The 27,866-nt window shown below is 38.1% G+C and overlaps 1 protein-coding gene across 4 annotated transcripts in view; it reads right to left on the bottom strand.

The window, feature by feature from the left end:
- PIBF1 (progesterone immunomodulatory binding factor 1) overlaps window positions 1-27,866 on the bottom strand; it is a 201,140-nt gene that overhangs the window by 167,833 nt on the left and 5,441 nt on the right. For all 4 annotated transcript variants that reach the window (XR_003004349.1, XR_003004348.1, XM_024753941.1 and 1 more), the window contains exons 3-5: window positions 20,913-21,013; window positions 17,887-18,085; window positions 15,086-15,205 (exon numbers count right to left, since the gene is read on the bottom strand). Coding sequence is in view for 2 of the 4 variants with exons in the window: in XM_024753941.1 (XP_024609709.1) it covers window positions 15,086-15,205; window positions 17,887-18,085; window positions 20,913-21,013 (420 nt within the window). In the remaining 2 variants the exon portion in view is untranslated. The remainder of the gene's footprint in view (window positions 1-15,085; window positions 15,206-17,886; window positions 18,086-20,912; window positions 21,014-27,866) is intronic.

Here is a 27,866-nt window from a genome sequence, read left to right as displayed (position 1 = left end):
CCGGCAGGGAATTCCCAAGGTCTCTGGATCTTAACTGATGCCTCTGCAAAGTAAGGACACTAATTCACCAACTCATTTTATGTGCCTACTATTGTACTAAACATTGTATGACTATTATTCATAACTAGCTCATGGATCTAGCAGAACCCTCCATTGCTAAACCATATGTTGATTTGTTGAGAGGCAACTTTTATAGCCAACATTTTATTCGGCAAACTACAAAAACAAATTTGAAGTACTGGCCTTTCAACAGGTATTGACCCAAATATGACTGAACCAAAAATATTTAAATCTTAACATTTTAAAGTAGACCAAGTGGCTAAATTATCTTTAAAATCTCCCTTACAATTCAAAGAAGTTAATTAAGTATATCAATGCAAAAAGGTATGGTTTCCCATGCCTTTTAAGTGATTTAGATAAGCATTAAAAGTATTAATAAGTGTGGGTAGAAAGAATAAAAAATTAAGTTGATTCACCAGTTTACGGTCAGGTTCAAATAATTTTTTTTAGCTCTTTTTTTTTTGCGGTACGCGGGCCTCTCACTGCCGTGGCCACTGCCGTGGCCTCTCCCGTTGTGGAGCACAGGCTCCGGACGCGCAGGCTCAGCAGCCATGGCTCACGGGCCCAGCCGCTCCGCGGCATGTGGGATCCTCCTGGACTGGGGCACGAACCCACGACCCCTGAATTGGCAGGCGGATTCTCAACCACTGCGCCACCAGGGAAGCCCTTTTTTAGCTCTTGAAGCAAATGAGGAGGTATGGTGCAACAACAGGTGACTCATTCATGGCAAAAGAAAGTCATTTTTGTTTTACCAGTAAATTACTGTAATTATTTAAAATACTTCAACAGTTTAAACATACACAAACAATTTTATAAATTTTTATAAGTTTATAAATGAAAAGATATATATTATGGAATTATCATTACATACTGGTAAGTTTAAGAGCAAGAATTTCATATTTTTTTATCTCTTTCTTCCCTCTCTTCCTCTTTGACTCCCATCCACATCCCCAGGTAACTCACGTTAAGTAACATGTATCTTTCCCTATTCTTCTCCACGTTCATATACTCATGAACACACACAACACAAATGGGAGGATGGATACCTGGTGTAAATCCTAAATCAACTGATATACTTTAATTCATTCTTGTCAGTTGATTGCACAATATTCCAGGGTGTACACTGTACGTGGTTTATGCAAACGTTTCCTTGTTGTGTTGACAGGCATTTATGGTTACATACTAGTATTTTACTCTATGGGACAGAGTCCCAGCACTGGGGTTGCTGTGTTGAAGAAAGCTTATTTTCCATTTTAACTGATGTTGTCAGATGTCTTTACAAAAGACTATGGCAGTTCACTTTTCCACCAGTAACATTTGTATCTTTTTCCTTATATCTACACAGATATCAGACCTTTTCCATTTTTGCCAACCTGAGTTCTCAGTTACTTTAATTGTATTTCCCAAAATGCTAGCTAGTTTGAGCATCTGGACATTTGGATTTGCACTTTTTGTGAAATGCCTATTATAGTCTTTGCCCATTTTTCCATTGGGTTGTCTATTTCTTGTTAATTTCTAAGAGCTAGAAATAGTGCTGATACTAACTTTTGATCATCTGCATTCCAATTTTTGTCCCAAATGGGTACTTTAAATATTAAACTTTGCCTGTGGTTTCCTTTTTGTCTTTTTCTTTTAAAGCTTTTTGTTTCTCTGTCTTGGCTAAGATTACCCCAACCTCTAGAACAGCACTGTCCAACAGAACTTTCAGCAATGGTGAAAATGTTCTATATCTGTACCATCCAATATAGTAGTCACTAACTACCTGTATGGCTAGTAAGACTGAGGAACTGAATTTTAATTAATTTAAATGTAAACATGTGGCCACTATATTGGACAACTCAGTCCAGAACTTAGCTACTCACAGTGTAGTCCATGAACTGGCTCAGGCCAGGAGCACTAATACAGTCCGGGAGGTGTGCCAACAGTGAACAGTCTCAGGCCCCATCCCAGAACTACTGTGTCAGTTTTCATCTTAACAAGATCCCCAGGTGACTCGTATTTACATTAAAGTTTGAGAAGCACTACTAATCATCTAAATTAGGGAGTCTCAAAACTTTTTTGGGCCATGGACCCCACTGGCAATCTGGTGATACTTGTGAACCCCTTCTGAGACTAAGGTCTCTAAAATCAAAAATTAAAATACACAGAATTGCAAAGGAAACAAATTACAGCTGACTCTTGAACAACAGGTTTAAACCGTGCAGATCCACTTACATGCAGATGTTTTTCAATAATAAATACTACAGTACTACACGATCCATGGTTGCTTGAATCCACAGATGCACAGTTGCTGATAGGGAGGGCTGACTAGAAGTTACAGGCAGATTTTTTCAACTGCGCAGAGGGTCAGCACCTCATGTTGTTCAGGGGTTAATTGTATACTGCAATAAAACTACTGAAATATTTTTTAAAGTTATACATGTCCTTTTTTATTAATGCACTAAAGATAAGATCCAGTGAGGGGTCTACAACTACACTGAAGTTGAAGTAGTGATGAGCATAATCTCTAAAGATACCTGCAATAACTACACTGTGATATGGAAATACCTGAATTCTAATGCTGACAGAGTCATCGGCAGTGACAGTCCTACTGTGGTTTTTGTATTTACCTGTAATTGAAGGAAATGCTAAATTTCAGTAAGAAATGAAAATAATGTTTTCCCCATTCCACCTGGAGGCTTGTGGACCCTGAGTTAAGAATCTGCATGATTACTGAAGTAATGGCCTAGATTTCCTTCTAAAAATTTTAATCCAACTGGAATTAATATGTGTATATGGTATGGAATGTGAGGACCAACTTTTTTTTTAACGGATGAATAACATCCAGTTGTGCTAGGACCCTTATACTAAAAAAACACTCTTGGGACTTCCCTAGTGGCTCAGTGGTTAAGAGTCCACCTGCCAATGCAGGGGACACTGGTTTGAGCCCTGGTCCGGGGGGATCCCACATGCCACGGAGCAATGAAGCCCATGCACTACAACTACTGAGCCTGAGCTCTAGAGTCCGTGAGCCACAACTACTGAACCCATGTGCCACAACTACTGAGGCCTGCGTGCCTGGAGCCCGTGCTCCGTAACAGGAGAAGCCACCGCAATGAGAAGCTCGCGCACTGAAATGAAGAGTAGCCCCCGCTCACTGCAACTAGAGAAAGCCCGTACGCAAACAAAAATATAAATAATTTAATAAAAAAAAAAACCCAAACCAAACAAACAAAAAACACTCTTTTTCAACTGAATTGAACGACCACTATTGTGGTATATAATTAGACCTGTTTCTATACTTTGTTCTACTGATATTTGTTTCTCTGCCAATATCACATTTAGTTGACCTCAGTAGTTCTGAAGTATATACTGGGATCTTGGTAGGCCCAGCATCTCAGCTTTCCACACCTTTCACATTTCTTCCCCCCACATTTTTCTTGGCAATTTCAGAACATTTGTTTTATTCACATAAACTAAAATCATTTATCCAATCCCAATCCTTGTATGGCATTTCTCTCCTCCACCAAAACATCAAACATAGAAAATAACAGAATTATTGGGATATAATTTAACTTATAATATAAATAATATAAATAAGTGCATCTATTATATATTTATTTATAATATAAATATATAAATAACTGCATTTAATTAATACATTAACAGTATATATTAATATTAACATATGAACACACATAATATATTAATTTAGTATATATTAATATGTAGCATATATTAATAACAGTATATATTATTAATATATTATTGTATATAACAGTATATACTAATATATTAATAATAATATAGATAATATAAATTACTGCTTTTATTATACATTATTTATTCAGAATATAAATAATTGCATTTAATTAATATATTAACAGTGGAAAAATTGCTATTTTTATGACTTTGTCTCCTTTCTGAGATATAGTGCTTCCAGGTACAACAGTAAGATTTAATCATTTTCTTCATATAAGTCCATTACTTTCCCCATGAATTAAGTATTTTCCCCCAAGTCCATCTCTAGCAGTTATTACTCTAAACCTAGAGAAATGCTATTGGTCAATTACACATTTATCCTGCATTCAGTCACAATATCAGATTTCTACATTAATTTTAGCTGGTTTTTAAACTAACAGAAAAAAAATTTTAATCTCCTTTCAAATTTTTACATGCATAGTTTTTTTCTTCTTAGTGCAGATGCTAGGTCCCTCCAAGACCATGTTAGGTAATAATGAGCAACTCAGTCTGTGTCTGGTTCCTGATTTTTACAGAAAAAGGTTTTACTGTTTTGCCATTTAGGATAAAGTTTTTGCGGGCTTTTTAAAGTAAATATTTTTAAGTCTCTTTATTTGGAATGGTCACTGAATTTTAACATCCTTTATCATTTAGTGATACAATTACATGGTTATTCACCTTAAACTTGCTGATGTAATGGATAATCCTTTCTGTCCTAGAATATACTTTACTTAGTCGTAAAGTATTATTCTTTTGATACAATGCTAGAATTCATTTTTGAACATTTAGTTTTTGCATCTTTAGCAGTAAGTAAAATTAGCTGATAGATTTGTTTTCTTTTGCTTTTGTACTATCCTTCTCAGAGCTTTCCATCTTTTTCAATACTAGTTTCGTAGAGTTTATTTAACTGGAATCAGCTGTGCTTATAGAAATCAACTGTAAACCTATCAGGGTAATCCATCTGTGAACCTGGTAACTTCATCAACAGTACATCTTTACTCACTCTGTAATACCTCTATGGTAATCGTTCTATTCAAGTTCTCCACTTCTGCTAATTTTAGTAATCTATATTTCATTGGGACATTTTTTTCAGTTTTCAAGCTTTTTACAGAGCCACATGCAATATTAATGTCCAATAATTCCAAACTCCTTATTTTGACTGTTCTCTTTTCTAAGATGACTACTAAATGTCTTTATTTTTCATCTTTCTCTTTAATAATAAAGGCACTTTAAGGCGATACATCTTCCTCTGGCCCAGCTTTAAATCTGTCTAAAAGATTTTGATATAGAATGTTCTCATTTTAATTGCTTTCTTGTTTTCACTTCCTCTATGATCTAAAAGATATGTTTCTCTTCTTTTTGTTTCTTCTTTGATCTAAAAAATGTTTCTTAATTTCTAAACTTTTTCCGCTCACCTTTTAATTATCACTACTAAATTAGGATAAAAATAGGGACTACAAAATCTTTACTTAAAAATTTATTATTTTACTATGTGGTCAAGTGTATACATGATAGTTCTGTCAACTTTTCATTGACATTTTATTTATTCATTTATTTATTTTTTGGCCACCCTGTGTGGCTGGTGGGATCTTAGTTCGCCAACCAGGGATTGAACCAGGGCCCATGGCAGTGAAAGCACAGAGTCCTAACCATGGGACCACCAGGGAATTCCCTTCATTGACATTTAAAAAAAAAGTTATTCCCTGGTCAAGGAATGTTAAGCTCTATACATAGCAACTAAATCAAAATTATTGATTGAATCAATTCTTCTAGCCCTGACTTATTTTTATGTCTATTAAATCTATCCAATTCTGTAGAAAGTACATTATAAACTTTCCCCCCATCATTACACTTTCATTAAGTTCTCCTTGTTTTCCTAAAACTCTTTTCTTTATAATTACTATGTTCCTTGATACGTAGAAGTTTATGTCTCTAAAATCACCTTTCATTATTGTTTTCTGTTACCCTGTTTTGTGGTTCTAATCTTATATTACTATTACATTCTTGTTCTTTTTTCATAACTGTTAGTCCATCCCTTTAATTTTCAATCTTTATCAATATGCATTAAGCATATTCCTTATAGATAAATAGAAATGAGTGTGGTTTTACAGTCAATATGGCAGACTCTTTCAATGGAATACTTTATTTTTCAGCTTTCTGGAGGCAAAGGAGACTTTATCCACCTTATCTGGACTGGGAGGGGCAGGGAGTCCTATAGATTTTTACAGGTTAAGCTCTGTCAACAATCTGTTCTGGTCTTGCTTAGGGCTTTCTCATACTGTGTCCAGGCTTTCACTCAGGCCAGGGGAGAAAAACCCCAAACATGGTAGCTTATTTCTAAGATGGCCTCTACCAATTTCTTCCCTTGTATATGGCAAGATATTCCCTGACTGAAGACTATTCCTTTTAATGCTCTGCTTGACTAAGAGAACATGATGATGTTGCTGGGACTTTAAAGTTAAGTCCTAAGAAGACTTTCAGCTTTGGCCTGGGTTTCTTTATGCTTGAACACTTACTCTGGAGACCAACTGCTAGGTCCTGAGGCTGCCACATTGAAGGATGCCTAAACTAGTCACATGGAGAAGCCAGCTGGAGAGTGATCTGGCCCCAAACATGTGAATGAAGAATTCCGATGACTCCAGCCTCAGACAGGTAAGAAATATCCAGCTGAGCCTATCAATATTCAGAGCTGTGACAGATAAAAATTAAGTCACGAAGTTTTTAGTGTGGTTTGTTATGCAGCAATACATAACTGGAACATTAGCTTTCCCAAAGCCCCAGACTTCAGTCAGGTCTAGCCACCTCCTAGCCCTAATGCGAGCTTGGCTAAGAAGAGGCAGATCATTGGAATTGGAAAAAAAAGGAAAAATGAAATGCATTTAGGGTGTCATCTCTTTCAAATATGCCTCAATAGCAAGGCTTATTCTTTCCGTAGTTTACGTTGACTATGTCATGTAACTTCAAAGTGTTACAATAAGTAGGAGTTTATTTAGGTTTGAGTTTGGCATGGCTATACCCAGTAGTATGATGACTCAATTTTGAGACTATTTTTCTCTATTTGAGCTGTGAAACCTTTATTCATACAGTGACCTATGGTAATATCTGGCCATTATTTGGCTGAAATGCCTATTTTACATATCAGGTTGATGGCTGTTTTTAAAATTATTTTTTGTGCTGCTAATGCCATGACAAAATTAAATGCAAACATAGGCATGAATGTCATGGGGATAATACTCCAGTATAAATTATTTATTCAGATGATCCAGCATATACAGCTATTAATTACTTTTTTATATCGATAAAGAAATTAAATTGTAAAGTTAAAATGATAAAAAAAAAACCCTCTTAGACACTCCAAATTATGTCTGTAGAATCTGGATTGAGATGTGTATAGCAAGAGAACAAAGTGTTCATAGTGTACCCAGATTGAAGCTACAGTACTTGGTAAGGTCCCTCATGAGTTGTTTTCCCTTCCCAAAATATGATGATATACCATCCTGGCCCCTAGGTTCAAAATTTCATCTCAAGACCTAATAATCCCCTCAAAATCTGTCCCTGAAATAAATTAACAATGCCACTGGATTTCTTTAAGATTATAAACACAGTGGCAGATGGGGAAAAAAAAAGGCCACATTACTCTTTAAAAATTTTTTCCACTTACAGCCATGTATAAAACAATCAGTTAAAGGAGGCTTCTCCCCGATAACATCCTATTTTAAACTGCCTTCATTATAGCTTTCCCATGAACTGTTCCCTCCTCATGAACTTTTATCTTTAAGTCATTTACATAATTCGTAAAAATACAACAAGTTTATAAAGAAGCAACAGGTTTCAGATGTATACGTAAGAAATGGGTTTTAGAACCTCCAAGTAGTAATACTACAGCTAGTGTTATTCTAATTATTATATTCGTGGATGTTATAAATACATTAAAATATTAATTATTATAATATATAAAATTAAAAATATGAAATTTAATTAAGAATATAAAGTGTTTTTGTACCTCAATAAGTAAACAACAACAAAGGAGATTTGTGTTCATGGTCCATGAACCTGCCACATTAGAATCCTAGGTTATTTATTAAAATTGAGATTCTTAGGTCTGTCTCAAACCAAAACCAGAACCTATGAAAGTATCCAGGAATCTAAGTTTTAAGCAGAGCTTACTCAACTTAAATGTAATACAGAGAGGCAAAACTATTATTGTTTACTAATGAATTTGTCAGATACCCAAAAATAATTACAACTGATGAGTATCATCATAACATGTATCTTATAAAGGAATTTTAAATTCATCAGTTGGGCAGGATAAAAAAGAAACTTCAGAAAACAAATAGTTAATAATGCCCTGAAATTAAAAAACCCGACTAACAAGTATGTGTCATTAATGAAATACTTCATTTTCATTCAAATAAAATTAACAGGATTATTCATGTATGAATACTTAAGATGAGCCTCAAGGTAATTTTGCAGAATTTTTCTCAATAAATGTAACTATGTTTCCTAAACAAGGAAGTTTTCTTAAACAAAACACTCTTCTTGCTTCCTAGTTACCAAAGTTCTCATAAGAGAAAAGTATTTCACCATTTCCTCATGAAACTTAATGGCTCTAAGTACAGACTCATTAATGCCCTATATAATATTGTTAACATTTCTTTCTTTTGAAAAGAAGCATTCTGAAATAACTCTACAATAGCACAACAGCTGCACATAGCTTAGCTACATGTACTGGACCAAAATTCTGACCTGTTACAAAGAGATTTCATAAATAGGAAATAAACGTATAGCAATTATGAAAACACTAAGTACCATACACAAGCTCATGTATGAAATACAGCTCAAAATATGCTATAATTAGACTATGTTACTGATGCTTATAAAAAAACTCTCAACTTGAAGTAAAAGATGAGCCCTATTTTCCAGGGTTAGTATCCAGATATTATTTCCAAATAACTAAAGATGTGGAAAAAAATAACGAAAGAAAATTCCAGAAATCTACTAAAATTGGCACTTCAGGAAGAGTGACTTCTTTTTTAAAGGTCAAAAATCACATTTTATTACATTTCATGTAATAGATATTGAACAAATCAGTTTTTCACTTCATATCTGCCATGAACTAGCAGCTTATATGAATAAAGGCACAATTAACTGTGTACTTGTGGGGCTTTAACATCTCTGAATGCTTTTGTTAGGTGTAATTATGAAAATCAGTGTAATAACTGAGACACCTTTGATCTGAAGACTACATGTTTTGCCAGAAAAGTTTCAATTTTTAAAAATTCTATCTCCCAGTTATAGATCTACTAAATTTTATTAAAAAAACATAGTATTTGATTGATTTAAGGCAATGGATATGAAATAAGGAATATAAATGAAAATAAGGTAACAATGTAACACTTTGGCCTCTAGGTCAAAAATGACAAGATGTTTTGAGTAGCCCAAAACCAGTTACAGAAATAAATGGATATATGCTGCCACCATGTGGTAAAAAAAAACAAACATTAAGTTCATTTTTGGAAAAGACAAAACTCAATCCAACAGTCTTGGTAAAGCGGAAAGTTTTTTTTCCTAACTCCCAGTTTTAAAACTCAGAGACATAACTAACAAATATCTTAGTTTCTCTTAGTAACCCACATGGAATTGCCATGATGCTGCCATTTTTGAGGCATTTATATTTGTTGGCTCTTGCCTCCTCTTTTAAGTTTCCTATTAATTTACTACTTGTTCTATAAAATAGTAGTACCATCTTGTATTTGTCCTGAGTTTATCCCCTTGCAAGCCAATCCTCACCTTACGTGATTTTATGATTTTGTGATTCTATGAACTTCAATCACATTTTCCCCAGCTGTTGGTGTTCATTTGACACATACTAATCTTTATATGTCCTCAGATAGTAAACTCAGCTGCCCAAATATCAGATCTTACTTTCCAAACTCTGAACTTTATGGCTATATCAGGAATTCAATAATTATTAATAGGTAAGTAGTGCAAACAACCAAAATTACAATGTTCAAAGCTGTACATTTTGTTCAAGGTCTAGTGATGTATTTTATTTTGCTTTTAATATTTTTCTTCATAATGCCTAACGAGTCATCACCCATATCAGTACAAAGTTAAACATGTTGAGAAAAAAGATTCTCCAATGAAGCTAAGATTCTTTTTAGAGAAAACAGAGGATTTCAAAGCTAAATATTTTACATGCACAGACTGGATTTTCTCTTCCTTCACCTGTGTTTAAAACAAAATTGTAAGGTGATTCCACTTCTGGTGATGGTTCCAAGTTCCCATCTGACCAACCCTACTGCAGATACAACTTCAAATTTTGGGCAAAATATACAACAACCACCTGAAGGCACAGGAAAGTGACCAAAGTCAGGCAGATTCTGGAGGGATGTCTTCTACAAGAGGAAGAAGGGAACAGCATTGGGTAAATTTCCTGGTCTCTCTCTCTCTTTTTAAAATGCCTTTTAGCTGGAAGGCAGGCCTACTATGTGCCAAGTTGGATGATAAAGGTAAAACAGAATATCCTTCATCTTTCTAGCTTGAAGAACCAGAAAACAAAAGTTTGGGGCAACTCAGCTGCTCTAAAATGAGGAGGGAATTCTAGAGACAGCCAGAAAAGGGGCACTCTGAGTTCTGCGGATAATCTCTGCCAGATCTCTGGCTCACCTCTGAACAACACATGTGTAGGACAGACCCAAGCAGTCCTACTAAGGCCAAAAAAACCTAACTGAAATTTGAGCTGCTGCCCAAGAGACAGAGCATGCTATCTGAGTACAAACCATTTAAATTCCTGCTAAAACAAAAGCATCAGCACTGTCAAAATGCAGTCTCCACAACCTAACAGTTGCAATGTTAAGATCTAAATTTACTCAGATTTAAATTATCAATTTAAAGTTACTCAACCTTTGAAGAAACAGGAAAATGTGACCCATCCTTAAAAGAAAAGACAATCAACAGAGACAAACTCTGAGGTGACTCAGATTTTGGAATTAGCAGACAAGGTAAAGCAGAGATTTTAACTATTCTCAGGGGTGTAAAGGAAAATGTGCTTATAATGAATACACAAATAGCAGAGAAATAAAAACTATAATAACCAAATGGAAATCTAGAAGTGAAAAATCTGACTATTAAATTTTACACAAGAAAAACAAAAAAGTATGTCCACACAAAAGCCAATGTTCAAATGTTTGTAGCAGCTTCATTTATGATGTCTCCAAAGTGGAAATAACTCACATGCCCATCAACTGGAGGATGGATATATCCATACAATTAAATATTACCCAACAATAAAAAGGAACTACTGATACATTAAAAAGAAAACAGTCTGGCAATTTCTCATAAATTAAATATGACCAGTGGATGGATAGATGGACAGGTATGTGATTAAGATAAGTATAGTGATATGCTAATGGCAGAAATTAGGTGACAGGTATACTGGTGTTCATTGTAAAATTTTTTCTAGTTACCTATGCTCAAAAACTTTCATAATAAAACAGAAAAAAAATATAGTCTCTAGGGTTGGTGACCAATTTTGAATATGCTGATTTGGGGATCATAAACTGAGAGGTTACATAAAAGAAAACACACAGGTTATAATCAGTCTACTAATCTTCTGCTATCTTCCTCCAATTTGCCTTACTAGCGTAGTACTCTACCACTCAGAAAAACTTTGCTATCTGCAAACTCGAGATTTTACTTTGTGCTTCCTTTCCAATATAATGTTTACTGTTTGTTCCCCTGTACTCCTTTTTTTAAAATTTAATTTTATTATTTTTAAAATATTCATTTACTTATTTGGCTGCATCGGGTCTTAGTTGTGGCATGCAGGATCTTTAGTTGCAGCACGTGAGCTCTTTGTTGCAGCATGTGGGATCTAGTTTCCTGACCAGGGATTGAACCTGGGCCCCCTGCATTGCGAGTATGGAGTCTTAGCCACTGGACCACCAGGGAAGTCCCTCCCTGCGCTCCTTTTATAAATTTATTTATTTTATTTATTTTTGGCTGTGTTGGGTGTTTGTTGCTGCACACGGGCTTTCTCTAGTTGCGGTGAGCAGGGGCTACTCTTCGTCGCAGTGCATGGGCTTCTCATTGCGGTGGCTTCTTCTCGTTGTGGAGCATGGGCTCTAGGCGCACGGGCTTCAGTAGTTGCGGCATGCAGGCTCAGTAGTTGTGGCGCACAGGTTTAGTTGCTCCGCGGCATGTGGGACCTTCCCGGACCAGGGATCGAACTTGTGTCCCCTGCACTGGCAGGCGGATTCTCAACCACTGCGCCACCAGGGAAGCCCCCTGCGCTCCTTTTAAAACATAAATTCCATGAGGCCAGAGATCTCTGTTTTGTTCACTGAGGTATTCCACGCACCTAGAACAATGCTTGCCACATAATCAAGGTATAGTGAATTATTTATTGAATAAATTTTATTCTCACAATAATGGCCATGGGAGTGAGGCAGATGTTACATATTCTCATCCCTATTTTACAGATGGGGACTGCAGGGAGGGGTAGTAAAGACGAAGTTTTTTATCTAAGATCATCACACCATCGCTGAGTTGCAGAGATGAAACTCAAACTAGTATCTCTGAATTCCCCAGATACCAGAGCAGTAAATAATTTAACAAACCATTTCAAAAAATAACCCCCCACAATATATTGCTAATAAATTTCTTTTAATATTTGATATTAACATTTACTCACTATATCCTTATAAAAAGGTCCTAGCTGGTGACTTTTCATTTAAAACTTTTCAGTCTATATTTTCTGAGTGTTGGGCAAGTTGACCTGTACTAGGCCCTTGACAGAGCAGAAGAATCTAACTTTAAGGGCGGCTTTAATACAAAAGTAATTCTATTATGTCTAAATCATATTCTCTGAGTTTCTAAGACCTTTTATTATGGAGATAAGGCATTACTTTTCTTTCTTTCCTGAATGTGATTCAGTTCCCTCTTTATATTAAGTTCAGGAAAAGGTTTAAGACAGAAGATTATATTTTCAGCTGAGAGGTGGTAAACCTTTAAGAAGCAAACTTGCACATGGAAAGGTTCTATGATGGCTAATTTTTTATGTCAACTTGGCTAGGCTATGGTACCCAAATATTCAGTCAAACATTATTTTACATGTTTCTGTGAAGGCATTTTTTAGATGAGATTAACGTTTAAATCAGCAGACTCTGAGTAAAGCAGTTTACCTTCCATAACGTGGTGGGCCTCATCCAATCAGCTGAGGCCTCACTAGAACTAAGACTGACCTCCCCTGAGCAAGAAGGAATTCTGTCAGCAGACTGCCTTTGGATTCAAACTGCAACCCTCCCTTGAATCTCCAAGCCTGCCAGCCTACCCCATTAGAGTTTGGATTCGCCAAGCTTCCACAATCACAAGAGCCAATTCCCTAAAATATACGTCTCTCCATATATATTTACATATCCTGTTAGCTTTGTTTCTCTGGAGAACCCTAACACAAGTTCACAAACAAAACCGCTTCTGTGTTCAAGAGGTATTCACACACTAAAAACACTCAGGAACTCTATGAGTGAAACCAGTGTTAATTTTCTATGCTTTCATGTCAATAAAATACTAAAGGTATTAGTAAGGTTGAAACAAACTAAAATCTGGGATACAATGCCATTACTGACCCTTGAGAGTAGAAAGACTTGCTTTACCACACAGTAAAAATATGTCACATACTAATGATAATTTTAGAGATCCAAGCCTTCTTTTTTTTGGTCCAAAGAATCCTTTGTTCAGGAGAAAGTACTCTTAGAATCCCCAAATGTCAAAAGTGATTAAAATAGAGGTGGTTTGGGCTTCCCTGGTGGCGCAGTGGTTGAGAGTCCGCCTGCCGATGCATGGGACGCGGGTTTGTGCCCCGGTCCGGGAGGATCCCACATGCCGCGGAGCGGCTGGGCCCGTGAGCCATGGCTGCTGAGCCTGCGCGTCCGGAGCCTGTGCTCCGCAACGGGAAAAGGCCACAACAGTGAGAGGCCCGCGTACTGCAAAAAAAAAAGAAAAAGAGGTTGTTTGATAGAAACATAGAAAGCTCCTCCAGTCCTCCCTCTAAAAAATAAGTCCCTGAGGGACGCTGACGTACCATAAGGTGCTGCAGAACTAAGCCTGAAAACTTATCTGCCCTGTCTCTAACGAACCCTGTGCCACACCGCCACCGCTGCTGCCACCACCATCGCCATCCTGGGCATTCTACAGAGACAATGGAGATTAAATGATTTGCTCGAGGCTGAAAAATTAGTTAGTAGCCAAACTGAGGTCTTCTTTGTCCTTTATTATTTTGACTTTAGATGTAAATTTTTTAAAAGTTAAGAGCTATTTTTCTAAATGTGCAAAGCAGTTTACCTGCACAATATGGCAGGTTAGCAGCAGAAAAAAGCCACCATAATAGACCCCTGTGGTAGGGTTCACATCAGCACATCGGCCTCTCTGGCATCGCTCCTGATGACTTACTTCAATGCTCCTATGAGCAGATGGAAGCTGAGTCTTCATTTGCTTGTAATATTGGCTCTATAATGACCAAAGTAGATTCCATCCAGCACTAACAGTGCAGCAAATCAGAGCATCAAAATATAAATTAAATCATAATTGTTTATTTCTGGATAACAGATCTTTGGTAAAAGTTGCCCTTGAAATAGGACACAAAATAGTTATTTATAGGCAACCTTGCTAAAAATCACATTTTTACTCTGAAACAGAATTGTGAGCAATTCAATGAAGTAAATGGGACAAATAGTATTATTTTCTTCATTTGACAGAGCAGGAAACATTGAATGACTTGTTCAAGGTCACACAAAGAATGAGTGTCAAGATATCATCTAAGGTATAACTCCAACCTACTAGAATTTGAACTCTGGAAGGGCAGGCACTGTCTCTCTCGTACTCACTGCTGCCAGCACCTAGCACAGCACCAGGCATCAGTGGAGTGGATGCTAATATTAGTGCATGTGCTCTGAACAGGTATTAGGAGAGCTAACTGTATTGGATGAAGAGGCAAAATGACTTATAAATGGACAAGGGCTCCCTTTCTTATCACCAACAGGGTGGATCTATAATGAAGAACTGAGAATGAAATGAGATACAACAACAAAACACTCAGCCGGGGATTTACGGCCAATATCATGGACGTACCCTGCCAAGATAAGATGGCTATTTCCAGTCTCACCTCCTTCCCACTACTTATGAAGAATCACAGCAGTCAGCATCCCCAAGTTCCATTCTTCTTTTACTGATTTTTATATTCCCTATCACAAATCTTAAGGACCTCTTGGAGCTTCTTCACACCAGGGATCAAAATTATACAAACCTCAGTCAGTTGTTTCAGCTGACCCTTGTTTTCACTTAATTCTTCGGCTAGGTCTTTCTTTTTCACTTGTAGTTCAGAGATTTCCTTTCTTAATGGATTCACTAGTTCATGGAACCGAATCTTTGAAAAAAAAATCAAATTAATAAGCAGTCTCGAGACCCAAATTACAATTAAAATTTGCTAATTAACAGCACTCTCAATTATCAGTACTACAAGGAAAAGTATTAAGATAATAAAGGAAAGTGTTAAGGAGTTTCAGATTATATGCCTGTACACTAAAGTTCTGTTTGTACAAAAATGATACAAGACGGTCTTTAATTGTCCCTGACCACTAATACTTCATTAAGTCTTAGTGTTCAATTAAGTCCCCTCAAGGCCCAGATTATCTGTAACTCCCCACCTGTGACACGGTCTCTCTTTCCTCTCTTCTATCAGTCCTCCATGTTCTCCTTACTCCTTACCTCCCACTACTGCTCACTCCACACTATCCGCTTGTTATTTCCTCAACACATCAAGTGTTCCAGAGTTTTGCTCTTGCTCTTTCCTCTGATGGAAAAGCTCTTCTCACATATAAATGTACGGCTCATGCTTTCACTCCCTTCTGGTCTCTGACCAGACGTCACCCTATCAGTAAAACCCTCCCTGACTTCCCTAACCAGATTCTTCTGGGGGCCGCGCCACCTGTAGGATCTTAGTTCCCCGACCAGGGATCGAACCCGGTCCCTTGGCAGTGAGAGCACGGAGTCCTATCCACTCGACTGCCAGGGAAGTCCTTCCCCTACGCTGATTTAAAATAGCATCCTCACTCTTCATTCCTGCTCTTTTCTCCATAGCATTTAGGACAAACGTTCTACATATTTTAATTTGTTGTGTGTGTTGCTCCATTGGAATGTAAGCTCTGTGAGGACAGGAATTTTTGTCTGGTTTGTGCACTGCTCTGTCTCCCATGCCTAAATATAGGAAAAGCCTACACCCCAGGCTCTTGGTGAAATCTACTTACTACCACCGCTGTGGAAGGGATAATCAGGATGAATCAGGAGGTATTTTCATGTCACTGTTCCATTCAGTTCGGACCTCTCTTCCCACTCATAATTCTCTCAGGGGAATTTGCCTGCCCTAACTTAGTAAAGTGTTCCAACTAACAAGCTCCTACAAAACTAAGCTATCAGCAAATTAGGAGAGGACAATTAGGGACTATTTATTGTATAGGCATACAATCTGAAACTCCTTAATGTATTGCTGTATTGCAGGAGTACCATATTTGGTAAGAGGCAAGTCCTAAGGCTAGTAATTGACACAATGAACCTGTGTATAATTAACTAGTTAGGATGGTACTGTCTGAAAACAAAAGATAACACAAGGAACATTAACAGATCAGAGAACAAAAATATGTATGCCTGCCACTAATGGGATACTTTCCATCTACAGTGGATAAAGCCTCAATGACAGCACTTGAGATATTTAATTGGTTTTGGACAGTACTTTGGGCAGAACAATTATGTTCAAGCTATGTTAAATAAAAAGCTGGACAAAAAACAGTACTCCGTTTTATAGGAAATCATTAATCTGGAAGCCTTATCCAAATGAGAACCAAGAGTAGCAACCACTACAGCAAAAAGAACTGATAATATTTATTATGTGTTTACTATGTTCTAAGCACTGTGTTAAGCATTTTACATACAAATTCATAGTTAATCTTCACAATTACTTCAACAGAAAGTTGCTGTTATTATTATTCTTTTTTAATTGAAGCATAGTGGATTTACAATGCTGTGTTAGTTTCTACTATACAGCAAGGTGATTCAGTTATACATATAAATATTCTTTTTCAGATTCTTTTTCATCATAGATTATGACAAGCTATTGAATAAATGGCACTATTATTATTATTAACCCTTTTACAGATGAAAAAAATCAAGCCTCTTAGGGTGAAATGACCTCTATATATCACAAACTTGCAGTTTGTGTGAGATGTGTGCTCTTGAGAGCCCTGGTCCCACCCTGCCACTCTGAGACCATTTCAGGAAATCAATGGGATCAAAACTATTTTCCTAGTAATACTAAGATTTTTTGCCTGTTTTACTCTTAATCTTATGCCCATTAAGTGTCTGCCGGTGGCTACATGATGTGTGATGATATCATTGCCCTTAAGGCTAATGAAGTGTGTACTTGTGTATTCCTGTATTGTAAAAATTTCTCAGTTTTAATTTTGAATATGGTAAATATTAACAGATATAGTCTATATAAGCAAAATCTCTTTGGGGTCTTCAATAATTTTTAGAGTGTAAATGGATGCTGATATCAGAAAGATTTGAGAACACTGCCATAGATCAATCCTACATACAGACTTGTGTAACCAACACTGCAGTTGAGATCCTGACCTAGATCCGTAACGATCGCCCTCATGCTGTCCCTTTATAATCACACCACTCCCCTCTTCTTTAATGTCCCTAACCCCTGGCAAACACTAATCTGTTATCTCTATAATTTTTCATTTGAGAACATTATAAACTGCCACAGTTTATGATAAAATAATTCATTTCTATGGATTATCCAGCCATTAACTTTAGAGCCCTATTTATTGCTTGAATTTGGAGGTCAATGGCCAAGACCCTTTAAAATTTGGTGATCTGAACACCATTCACTCACTGCCTTCAGATCAGAGCCATAAAATAATTTATCAATTAGGTACTTCAAAAGTTATGGCAAAAGAAAAAAAAGTTATGGCTACTATAGAAATGGCAAATTTTAGTCTGGAAATATATGCATTTTTTTTTTTTTAAATGATACAAGACACTTACAGACACATATTCAGGAATAGAAAGCTGATCTTCCGGAAGACCTTTTAGGTTCATATATTGGTCTTCTGTCAACTCAAAGTCGCGCAGGTTTCGACGAATATCTCCAGCTTTCTCTCTTAGCTGAAGGTTTGTCTCTTCTAGTTGCTTCTGTCTCAATAAAATAGTTTCCATTTCTTGTTTCATTAGTTCTTGATATTTTCTACATTAGGAGAGAATGTATAGCAAGCTTAAAAAAATCACTGAGATCTAATTTTCTCAAAGTTCCTTTTTTATAGTAACATAAAATTAAGAAATGAGAAGCTTAATAGTATTTTTGGCTCCAGCTAAATGCTGACTTAACCAGTTAAACACGAAATGACAATGCTATACTAATTACTGAATGTGTAGCCACATAAATTATTAAATAGAAAATTAATGTTCTTAATAATGTTTAAAATTCAAATTATAAAATTATACATGTCTTCTCCTTAAGGTGTAAATCTTACATATCTGCTTTGGACCCTACTCATTAAAGTAATTTTCATTTGTCTTTATCCAGTTACTTCAAGGTGTACCTCTTTAAGATGGCAACACTGAACCACCATAATGTATTCATTCAACCAATGAGGTAATGAAATCAGTAATCCACACATAATCAACCACCTTTCTCAAGGAATCCATGTAGTACACATTGTTAGTTGCCCACCCAAAAATTTTGAGCAGGAAGGCACCCTCTGATTTTTCCCCCTCCTACTGTATCACTTCCATCAACATACAAACATGCTGCTATTCGTCCTGCCTTAAAATAAATGAACAAACAAGCTCCCACAATTTTTGACCCTCTTTCACTGCCCCTTTTGTTTCTCAAAAGTTTTCTGTATGTGCTCTCTTCAATGCCTTTCCTCTTAAACCCAGGCCAATCAGGTCTGGTAACATTCAGATTGCTAATGATCAATTCTCAGTTCTTTCCATCCCTATCAATAGCACTTGAGACATCTGATCTCTCCCTCCTTATACACTTTCTTCACCTGGCTTCCCAGACACCATATTTTTTTCCTCTTCATTTTTATCCTATTTTCTTGGTGGCACTTTCTCGGTCTTATTATCTAGTTTGCCTTAGTGTTGGAGTACTCAGTCCCCTCCTCTGTCTGTGTTCACTCCCTTGGGGAATTCATCCAGTCTCGTGACTTAAATACCATCTATATCCTAATGACTCCAGATTTATATCTCTAGATCAGACTTCGCATATACCTCCACATGGATTTCTAATACGACAACTCTAACTTAACATGTTCCAAATTGAACTCCTGCTCTTCTCTCACAAACCTATGGTTTCAGCATCTTTAGTTTTGAATTTTATTTATTTATTTTTTTATACAGCAGGTTCTTATTAGTTATCTATTTTATACATATTAGTGTATGTATGTCAATCCCAATCTCCCAATTCATCCCACCACCACCCCCAACCATCTTTACTTGACAGCAATTTCATCCCTTCATTTATTCAGGCCAAAAATGTTGGTACAATCCTTGATTCCTCTTTCTCTCCTAAACCCCACATCTAATCCATTAGGACATCCTATCAACTCTACCTTCAAAATATATTCAGAATCCAACCACTTTTTACCACTATCAGCTATCAAGAGAATTACCGCAATAGTCTCCTACTGCCCTCTCCACTTCATTTAATTTGATCAGTGCCTAAAGAAATAGAGTAGAAGTCCTATTATCCAATGCAGTGGTTTTCAAAGTGTTATCCCCAAACCAGTAGCAGCATTAGCATCATCTGGGAACTTGGTAAAAATGCAAATTCTCAGGGCTCAACTCAAATCAGAATCTGAGGGTGGGACCCAACAATCTTTTTTCAGCCCGGCAGGTGGTTCTGATGCATGCTAAAATTTGAGAACCACTTATCTAATGAGATAGTAGCTGATAATTGGTCTGATAATTTTTTAAAATATAAGTTAAAGAGTAAGATCTTATAAAGGGAAAAGACACCTACTTTACACATTTACAGCTAATTAAAATATAGCATAAACATTCATTGGCAACATTTTTTATGTAGGGTACAGATTTTTTGTAATATGGAGATATGCTTTGTTTATCTGTATATCATTTTTCATGATTTCCAAATTTGATTTCTTTACAATGGCAGGAGACCTTTTGAAAAGACACTTGGGAAATCTGAGGATACTTTTTATGGATTTGATTTTTGCCCCTAATCTCTAAACACCTCTTGCTTACACTTAATTTGATGATTTTTAGTCACTCACTTTAATTGAATCTTTCCAAAGAATTCATTATAGTTTGCAAAGAAATGACATATGTTTTTGTACTCATTTTAAAATATAATTTTAATTAAGTGTAAGTATGATTATGTAAGTATAATAAATATGACTGGCATAGGCATATTTGAGAGTAAACACAACAGACTCTGGATAAACACACAACTGAGGTGGAGGAAGTATGTAGGCAAACAAAAGATACATTAACCCAGAAGAATTCAGTGGGCCATAAGAATATATCAGTATGTTCTACAGAGCAAATGAAAAATTTAACCCAGACAGCCAGTTAAGTGGTGGTGAGTTTAGAGAGCTTCCATTGTCATTTATGGTTCACTGACACTGGCAATATTTTTGAATGAATGTTGAATTCTGGCTTTTTGAATTTTGTGTACGTATCAAGTAGTTTTTTTTGTCAGTCTGGATGTAAAAATTATTACCGTCTATAAGATTTCTCTATTTTAGCTTACGATCACATGCATGAATACGTAATGACATTACTAACTGCTAGACAGGTATTGCTACTTATTTATTTATTTATATATTTGCGGTACGCGGGCCTCTCACTGTTGTGGCCTCTCCCGTTGCGCAGCACAGGCTCCAGACGAGCAGGCTCAGCAGCCACGGCTCACGGGCCTACCGCTCTGCGGCATGTGGGATTTTCCTGGACCGAGGCACGAACCCGTGTCCCCTGCGTCGGCAGGTGGACTCTCAACCACTGCGCCACCAGGGAAGCCCGGTATTGCTGCTTTTTAAAACTTTTACCTGGCATCCTTTTGTTGAAAAGTCAATTGGTTTTCTAATCTCAATGTTAGTAGCTGCTTCTGGTGAAGTGCATCATTAAGCTTCTCTTCCAATTCTTCAATCTTAAAAAAGAGAAAAAGATAAATTATACGGTCAGTTCACAAATTTATCGTTTAATAAAACCTTCTGTTTGTTCATAAAAATGGTTGTTAAACTATGCTTTGGGGCTTCCCTGGTGGCGCAGTGGTTGAGAGTCCGCCTGCCGATGCAGGGGACATGGGTTTGTGCCCCAGTCTGGGAAGATTCCACATGCCGCGGAGCAGCTGGGCCCGTGAGCCATGGCCGCTGCGCCTGCGCGTCCGGAGCCTGCGCTCCACAACGGGAGAGGCCTCAACAGTGAGAGGCCTGCGTACCGCAACAAACAAACAAACAACAAAAAAACTATGCTTTGAATCTGCTGCCTTATGAATGTTTTCTTGCCAGGCTGTCATTAAGATCATCTTTTCCCATTAATCTAATCTAAGTGAAAAACCCTTTGACAACTGGAATTTTTATGCTGGTGCCTTGCCCAGCTAGTTATTTCCTGGCCAGACCCTGAATATATACCTCAGATCCATCTATAATCTCTGCCTACTATACATCTTCAATTGACTACATGGGTGTTGCTATAAATGTCCAAAATGAACCTAGTCATCACCCTCACCTATTTTATATTCCTTACATCTCCCTGGTCTCCAAAGCAAAAAAATCCGAGTCACGCATATTTGATATATCTCCTCCATTGCTTATTCTTATCTGACATCATTTTTATTTTTATTTTTATTTCCATCTTTATTGGAGAATAATTGCTTTACAATGGTGTGTTAGTTTCTGCTTTATAACAAAGTGAATCAGTCATACATATACATATGTTCCCATATCTCTTCCCTCTTGCGTCTCCCTCCCTCCAACCCTCCCTATCCCACCCCTCTAGGTGGTCACAAAGCACCAAGCTGATCTCCCTGTGCTATGCGGCTGCTTCCCACTAGCTATCTATTTTACGTTTGGTAGTGTATATATGTCCATGCCACTCTCTTTGTCACAGCTTACCCTTGCCTCTCCCCATACACTCAAGTCCATTCTCTAGTAGGTCTATGTCTTTATTCCTGTCTTACCCCTAGGTTCTTCTTGACATTTTTTAAAATATGTCATCTGCAAACAGTGACAGCTTTACTTCTACTTTTCCTATTTGGATTCCTTTTCTTCTCTGATTGCTGTGGCTAAAACTTCCAAAACTATGTTGAGTAAGAGTGGTGAGAGTTGGCAACCTTGTCTTGTTCATGATCTTAGTGGAAATGCTTTCAGGTTTTCACCATTGAGAACAATGTTGGCTGTGGGTTTGTCATATATGGCCTTTATTATGTTGAGGAAATTTACCTCTATGCCTACTTTCTGCAGGGGGTTTATCATAAATGGGTGTTGAATTTTGTCGAAAGCTTTCTCTGCATCGATTGAGATGGCCATATTTTTTTTCTCCTTCAATTTGTTAATATGGTGTATCACATTGATTGATTTGCGTATATTGAAGAATCCTTGCATTCCTGGAATAAACGCCACTTGATGAGGATTTTTGCATCTATGTTCATCAGTGATACTGGCCTGTAGTTTTCTTTCTTTGTGACATCCTTGTCTGGTTTTGGTATCATGGTGCTGGTGGCCTCGTAGAATGAGTTTGGGAGTGTTCCTCCCTCTGCTATATTTTGGAAGAGTTTCAGGATAGGTGTTAGCTCTTCTCTAAATGTTTGATGGAATTTGCCTGTGAAGCTGTTTGGTCATGGGCTTTTGTCTGTTGGAAGATTTTTGATCACAGTTACAATTTCAGTGCTTGTGATTGGTCTGTTCATATTTTCTATTTCTTCCTGATTCATTTTTAACTATTTCCTTTCCCATATTAGGGAAGTTTTCTAATATAATCTCTTCAAATATTTTCTCAGTCCCTTTCTTTTTCTCTTCTTCTTCTAGAACCCCTAAATTCAAATGTTTGTGCATTTAATGTTGTCCCAGAAGTCTCTGAGACTGTCCTCAGTTCTTTTCATTCTTTTTTCTTTATTCTGCTCTGCAGTAGTTATTCCCACTACTTTATCTTCCAGGTCACTTATCCGTTCTTTTGCCTGAGTTTTTCTGCTATTGATCCCTTCTAGAGTATTCTTAATTTCATTTATTGTGTTGTTCATCATTGCTTGTTTCATATTTAGTTCTTCTAGGTCCTTGTTAAATGTTTCTTGCATTTTCTCTATTCTATTTCCAAGATTTTGCATCATCTTTACTATCATTTTTCTGAATTCTTTTTCAGGTAAACTGCCTATTTCCTCTCATTTGTTAGGTCTGGTGGGTTTTTATCTTGCTCCTTCATCTGCTGTGTGTTTTTCTGTCTTCTCATTTTGCTTATTTTACTGTGTTCGGGATCTCCTTTTTGCAGGCTCCAGGTTCGTAGTTCCCATTGTTTTTGGTGTCTGTCCCCAGTGGCTAAAGTTGATTCAGTGGGTTGTGTAGGCTTCCTGGTGGAGGGGACTAGTGCCTGTGTTCTGGTGGATGCAGCCGGATCTTGTCTTTCTGGTGGGCAGGTTCACATCTGGTGGTGTGTTTTTGGGTGTCTGTGGAGTTATTATAATTTTAGGCAGCCTCTCTTTTAATGGGCGGGGTTGTGTTCCTGTCTTGCTAGTTGTTTGGCATAGGGTGTCCAGCACTGTAGCTTGCTGGTCGTTGAGTGAAGCTGTGTGTTGGTGTTGAGATGGAGATCTCTGGGAGAATTCTGCCATTTGATATTATGTGGAGCTTGGAGGTCCCTTGTGGACCAGTGTCCTGAAGTTGGCTCTCCCATCTCAGAGGCACAGCACTGACTCCTGGCTACAGCACCAGAGCCTTTCATCCACATGGCTCAGAATAAAAGGAGAAAAAGTAGAAAGAAAGAAAGAAAGAAAGAAAGAGGATAAAAGAAAATAAAGGTAAAACAAAAGTTATTAAAATAGAAAAATCATTAAAAAATTTTTTTAAAGTAAAAAAAGAAAAAAAACAACGGACGGATAGAACCCTAGGACAAATGGTGAAAGCAAAGCTATACTGACAAAATCTCACACAGAGGCGTACAGGTACACACTCAGAAAAAGTGGAAAAGGGGAAAAAATAATAAATCTTGCTCTCAAAGTCCACCTCTTCAATTTGGGATGGTTCATTGTCTATTCATGTATTCCACAGATGCGGGGTACATCAAGTTGATCGTGGAGATTTAATCTGCTGCTCCTGAGGCTGCTGGGAGAGATTTCCCTTTCTCTTCTTTGTTCTCACAGCTCCCGGTGTTCAGCTTTGGATTTGGCCTCGCCTCTGCATGTAGGTTGTTGGAGGGCATCTGTTCTTTGCTCAGACAGGACGGGGTTAAAGAAGCCACTGATTCGGGGGCTCCGGCTCACTCAGTCCGGGGGGAGGGAGGGGTACGGAGTGTGGGGCGAGCCTGTGGTGCCAGAGGCTGGTGTGACGTTGCAGCAGCCTGAGGCGTGCCATGCATTCTCCCAGGGAAGTTGTCCCTGGATCCCGGGACCCTGGCAGTGGCGGGCTGCACAGGCTCCCCAGAATGGAGGTGTGGAGAGTGACCTGTGATCGCACACAGGCTTCTTTGTGGCAGCAGCCTTAGTGTCTCATGCCCGTCTCTGGTGTCTGCGTTGTTAGCCGCGGCTCGTGCCCGTCTCTGGAGCTCCTTTAAGGAGCGCTCTTAATCCCCTCTCCTTGCGCACCAGGAAACAAAAAGGGAAGAAAAAGTCTCTTGTCTCTCCGGCAGCTCCAGGCTTTTTCCTGGCTTCCCACCTGGCTAGCCGTGGTGCACCAACCGCTTCAGGCTGTGTTCACGCAGCCAACCCCAGTCCTCTCCATGTGATCTGACCGAAGCCCCAGCTTCAGCTCCCAGCCCCGCCCGCCCCAGCGGGTGAGCACACAAGCCTCTCGGGCTGGTGAGTGCTGGTCGGCACTGATCCTCTGTGTGGAAATCTCTCCACTTTGCCCTCCGCAACCCTGCGGCTGTGCTCTCCTATGCAGCTCTGAAGCTCCCCACCCTCCGCCACCCACAGGCTCCGCCCGCGAAGGGGCTTCTAGTGTGTGGAAACCTTTCCTCCTTCATAGCTCCCTCTCACTGGTGCAGGTCCCATCTCTATCCTTTTGTCTCTGTTTATTCTTTTTTCTTTTGCCCTACCCAGGTCTGGCTCCGGACGCGCAGGCTCAGTGGCCATGGCTCACGGGCCCAGCTGCTCCGCGGCATGTGGGATCCTCCCACACCGGGGCACGAACCCGTGTCCCCTGCATCGGCAGGCGGACTCTCAACCACTGCGCCACCAGGGAAGCCCGACATCACTGTTTTTATTGTTGAGTTTATTCCGTAAAAAGCTGTCAAAACTATACCATCCTCTTTAATACCCAGTGACAAGTCTTCAGTTAGACCCCTGTCATCTCTCACCTGGATTATTATAATGGTTTCCTAACTGGTTTCCCTGCTTTCAGTTTTGTCAATCTCCAAAACTATCTTCCTTTATCTTATCTTTTAAAAATGCTATCAAAAATTTATTTCCCCAGTTTTAAATCCTTCAGAGGGTCCTCACTGTCTTCAGAATAAATTCCAAACCTAATGGCATACTAATCTTTCTTGATCTGGCCCTTACCTACCATGTCTCTCATCCCTAGCTTAAAAGAAAACTCTGTTCCAGCAAAAGTAAGTGCTTGCCATTTCCCCAATATGCTGTGCTCCCTCTTAAGCCTCCATGCACCTGAGTTCACTCTTAGACTATTTAAAAATTCTTTACTCTTTCCCTTTCAACCCAGGCAGTTCTTTTTCACCTTTTAAAATATGCAGATTAATTTAACAGTCAGTCCTTAATATATTCAAGTGAATTCCTTTCGCATCATCAAATTCTCCTTCTCTACTGAACTACTCCTGTCATTAAACAAACATGTTTTTGTCTCCCATTAAAAAACCCAACAAACCACTCCCTTGATCCCACCACTTCCTCTGCCACAGTACCATTTTCTGTGCTCATCATCAGAGCAAAACTTCCATATGGTTTTTGTCCCACACTATTCCAGTAACAATTCTCGTTAAAGTTATGAATCCCATCCATAATGCCCAGTCCAATGGTTATTTCTGCGTATTTATCTTACTTGACAGCATGATTTGGCAGAGCTGACCACTCCATCCTCTTTCACCTTATGTGATACTCCTCCTGGTTTTCCTGCTTAACTCACTGGACCCTCTCAAGGTTCTCAGGTTCCTTTGCTGGATTTTCTTCTTTTAACCCATTTCTAATATTTGACTACTCCTTGACTTGGTTTGGGGCCCTCTACTCTCCCCACGTAATGCCATCAAATCCCATAGCTTTAAGTGGCACCTACATGCTGATGTATATTACGTGTGTGTGCCCCCCCCCACACACACTCCCTGGTCATGGACTGTCCTCTAAAGTCAGAGCGACAATTCTATTTACGAGTCTAATGGGTGGACATTTAAAGTTTAACATATTCAAAACAGAACTTAAACTTTATCTCCTATATCAGTTTTCTCCCAGCCTTCTATTTCTCAATAAACGGCTCCAGGTGATGAAGCCAAAAAGTTAGGAGTCTTACATAAGGCAATAGCCTAATACTGTCTTCCTCTTCTACCTTATCTGCTCTTAGTCTATTACTTCACCAACATTTTGAAAATAAAAATCAGGACATGTCACTCCAGCTGCCTAAAATCTGCAAATGGCTTCTCTGTTACATAATCTAAAGCAAGGGTTAATATACGATGGTGATGGGCCAAATCCAGCCCATGTCCTGTTCCTGATTATCCACGAGCTAAGAATAGGTTTTACATTTATAAAGTTGCTAAAAGAAAAAAAAAAAAAAGGAAGAATATGTGATAGACCATATGTGGCCTGCAAAGCATAAAATATTTACTGTCTGGCCCAGGCCTTTACAGAGAAAGTTTGCTGACTCCCTATTCAAAGCAGAAAACTCCCACTGCTGAGCAATGTCACGTCACATATCTTGAAGATATCTTGTTTAATTGTTGTTTGATCATGTCCCATAAAAAAGGGACTCTGTCATATTTACTGCTATATTCCTGGCAACATGTCTCGATAAATGTCTTAAATCAACAAAAGATAACCACATTCCTCATAATTACTATTTTGCAAATCAAGAAAACTGTTACCACAAGGAGAAACTTCCATTTTTTCCAGGGTTAGAACTTCTACAATTTTAACTGACTTTTAGATTAAGTCCCTCAACTCAGAGACAGTCAAGCTAGGGAGATTCACTCCTCCATTTCCAAGCAATAAAGAACCCACAGATCTCCAATGAGAGATAAACCAAGAGAGATTTTGGCATTTAAAAATTGACAAGCAAGAAGAATGAGGAAGAAAGGAGTAAGGAGGGGAATAAGGAAAGCAATTTAGGTAGCAATAAGTGGGGATAAAAGTGCAAAGCTAACAATCCTCTAAGATTAGGAAGTTTGGCCTGAGCGGCTCGCCTTCCCAGTGCTCTCAGTCAGCAAGCAGCTGAGTGGGGAGGGGGAATCCATGATTTTTAAGTTTCCTGGGACCAACCTGCTTCTGTCAAATCAACATGGGTCGAGGCATTCTTAGTAATAAACTGTACCACCAGTAATAAGCTATAATAAACATAAGCATTGTACCCTTGCCATATTGGCGTGGAGAGGTTATATTATATAGATTCACATATTTCCAAACTAAAAAAGACCTTGATGAATGGAAAAAACTGTTACTTGTCTCCCAACATCAAGTTTTCCCCTCTTTCTCAGGTAACTCTGGTTTTTATTAGAGACAACAATCTGTCCAGTTAAAGACTTACACTTCCCAGCTTCCCACTCCAACCATTATCATGGAGCTATAGTCTTGGGAGGGAAATTTATTTTTGTAATGCTAGAATGTGACATTTTCATCTTCGTATCCCTGA

This window comes from Neophocaena asiaeorientalis, unplaced genomic scaffold (genome assembly GCF_003031525.2).
Source record: "Neophocaena asiaeorientalis asiaeorientalis breed wild unplaced genomic scaffold, Neophocaena_asiaeorientalis_V1.1 scaffold212, whole genome shotgun sequence".
Lineage (NCBI taxonomy): Eukaryota > Metazoa > Chordata > Mammalia > Artiodactyla > Phocoenidae > Neophocaena > Neophocaena asiaeorientalis.
This window is presented reverse-complemented; position numbering and strand designations above follow the sequence as displayed.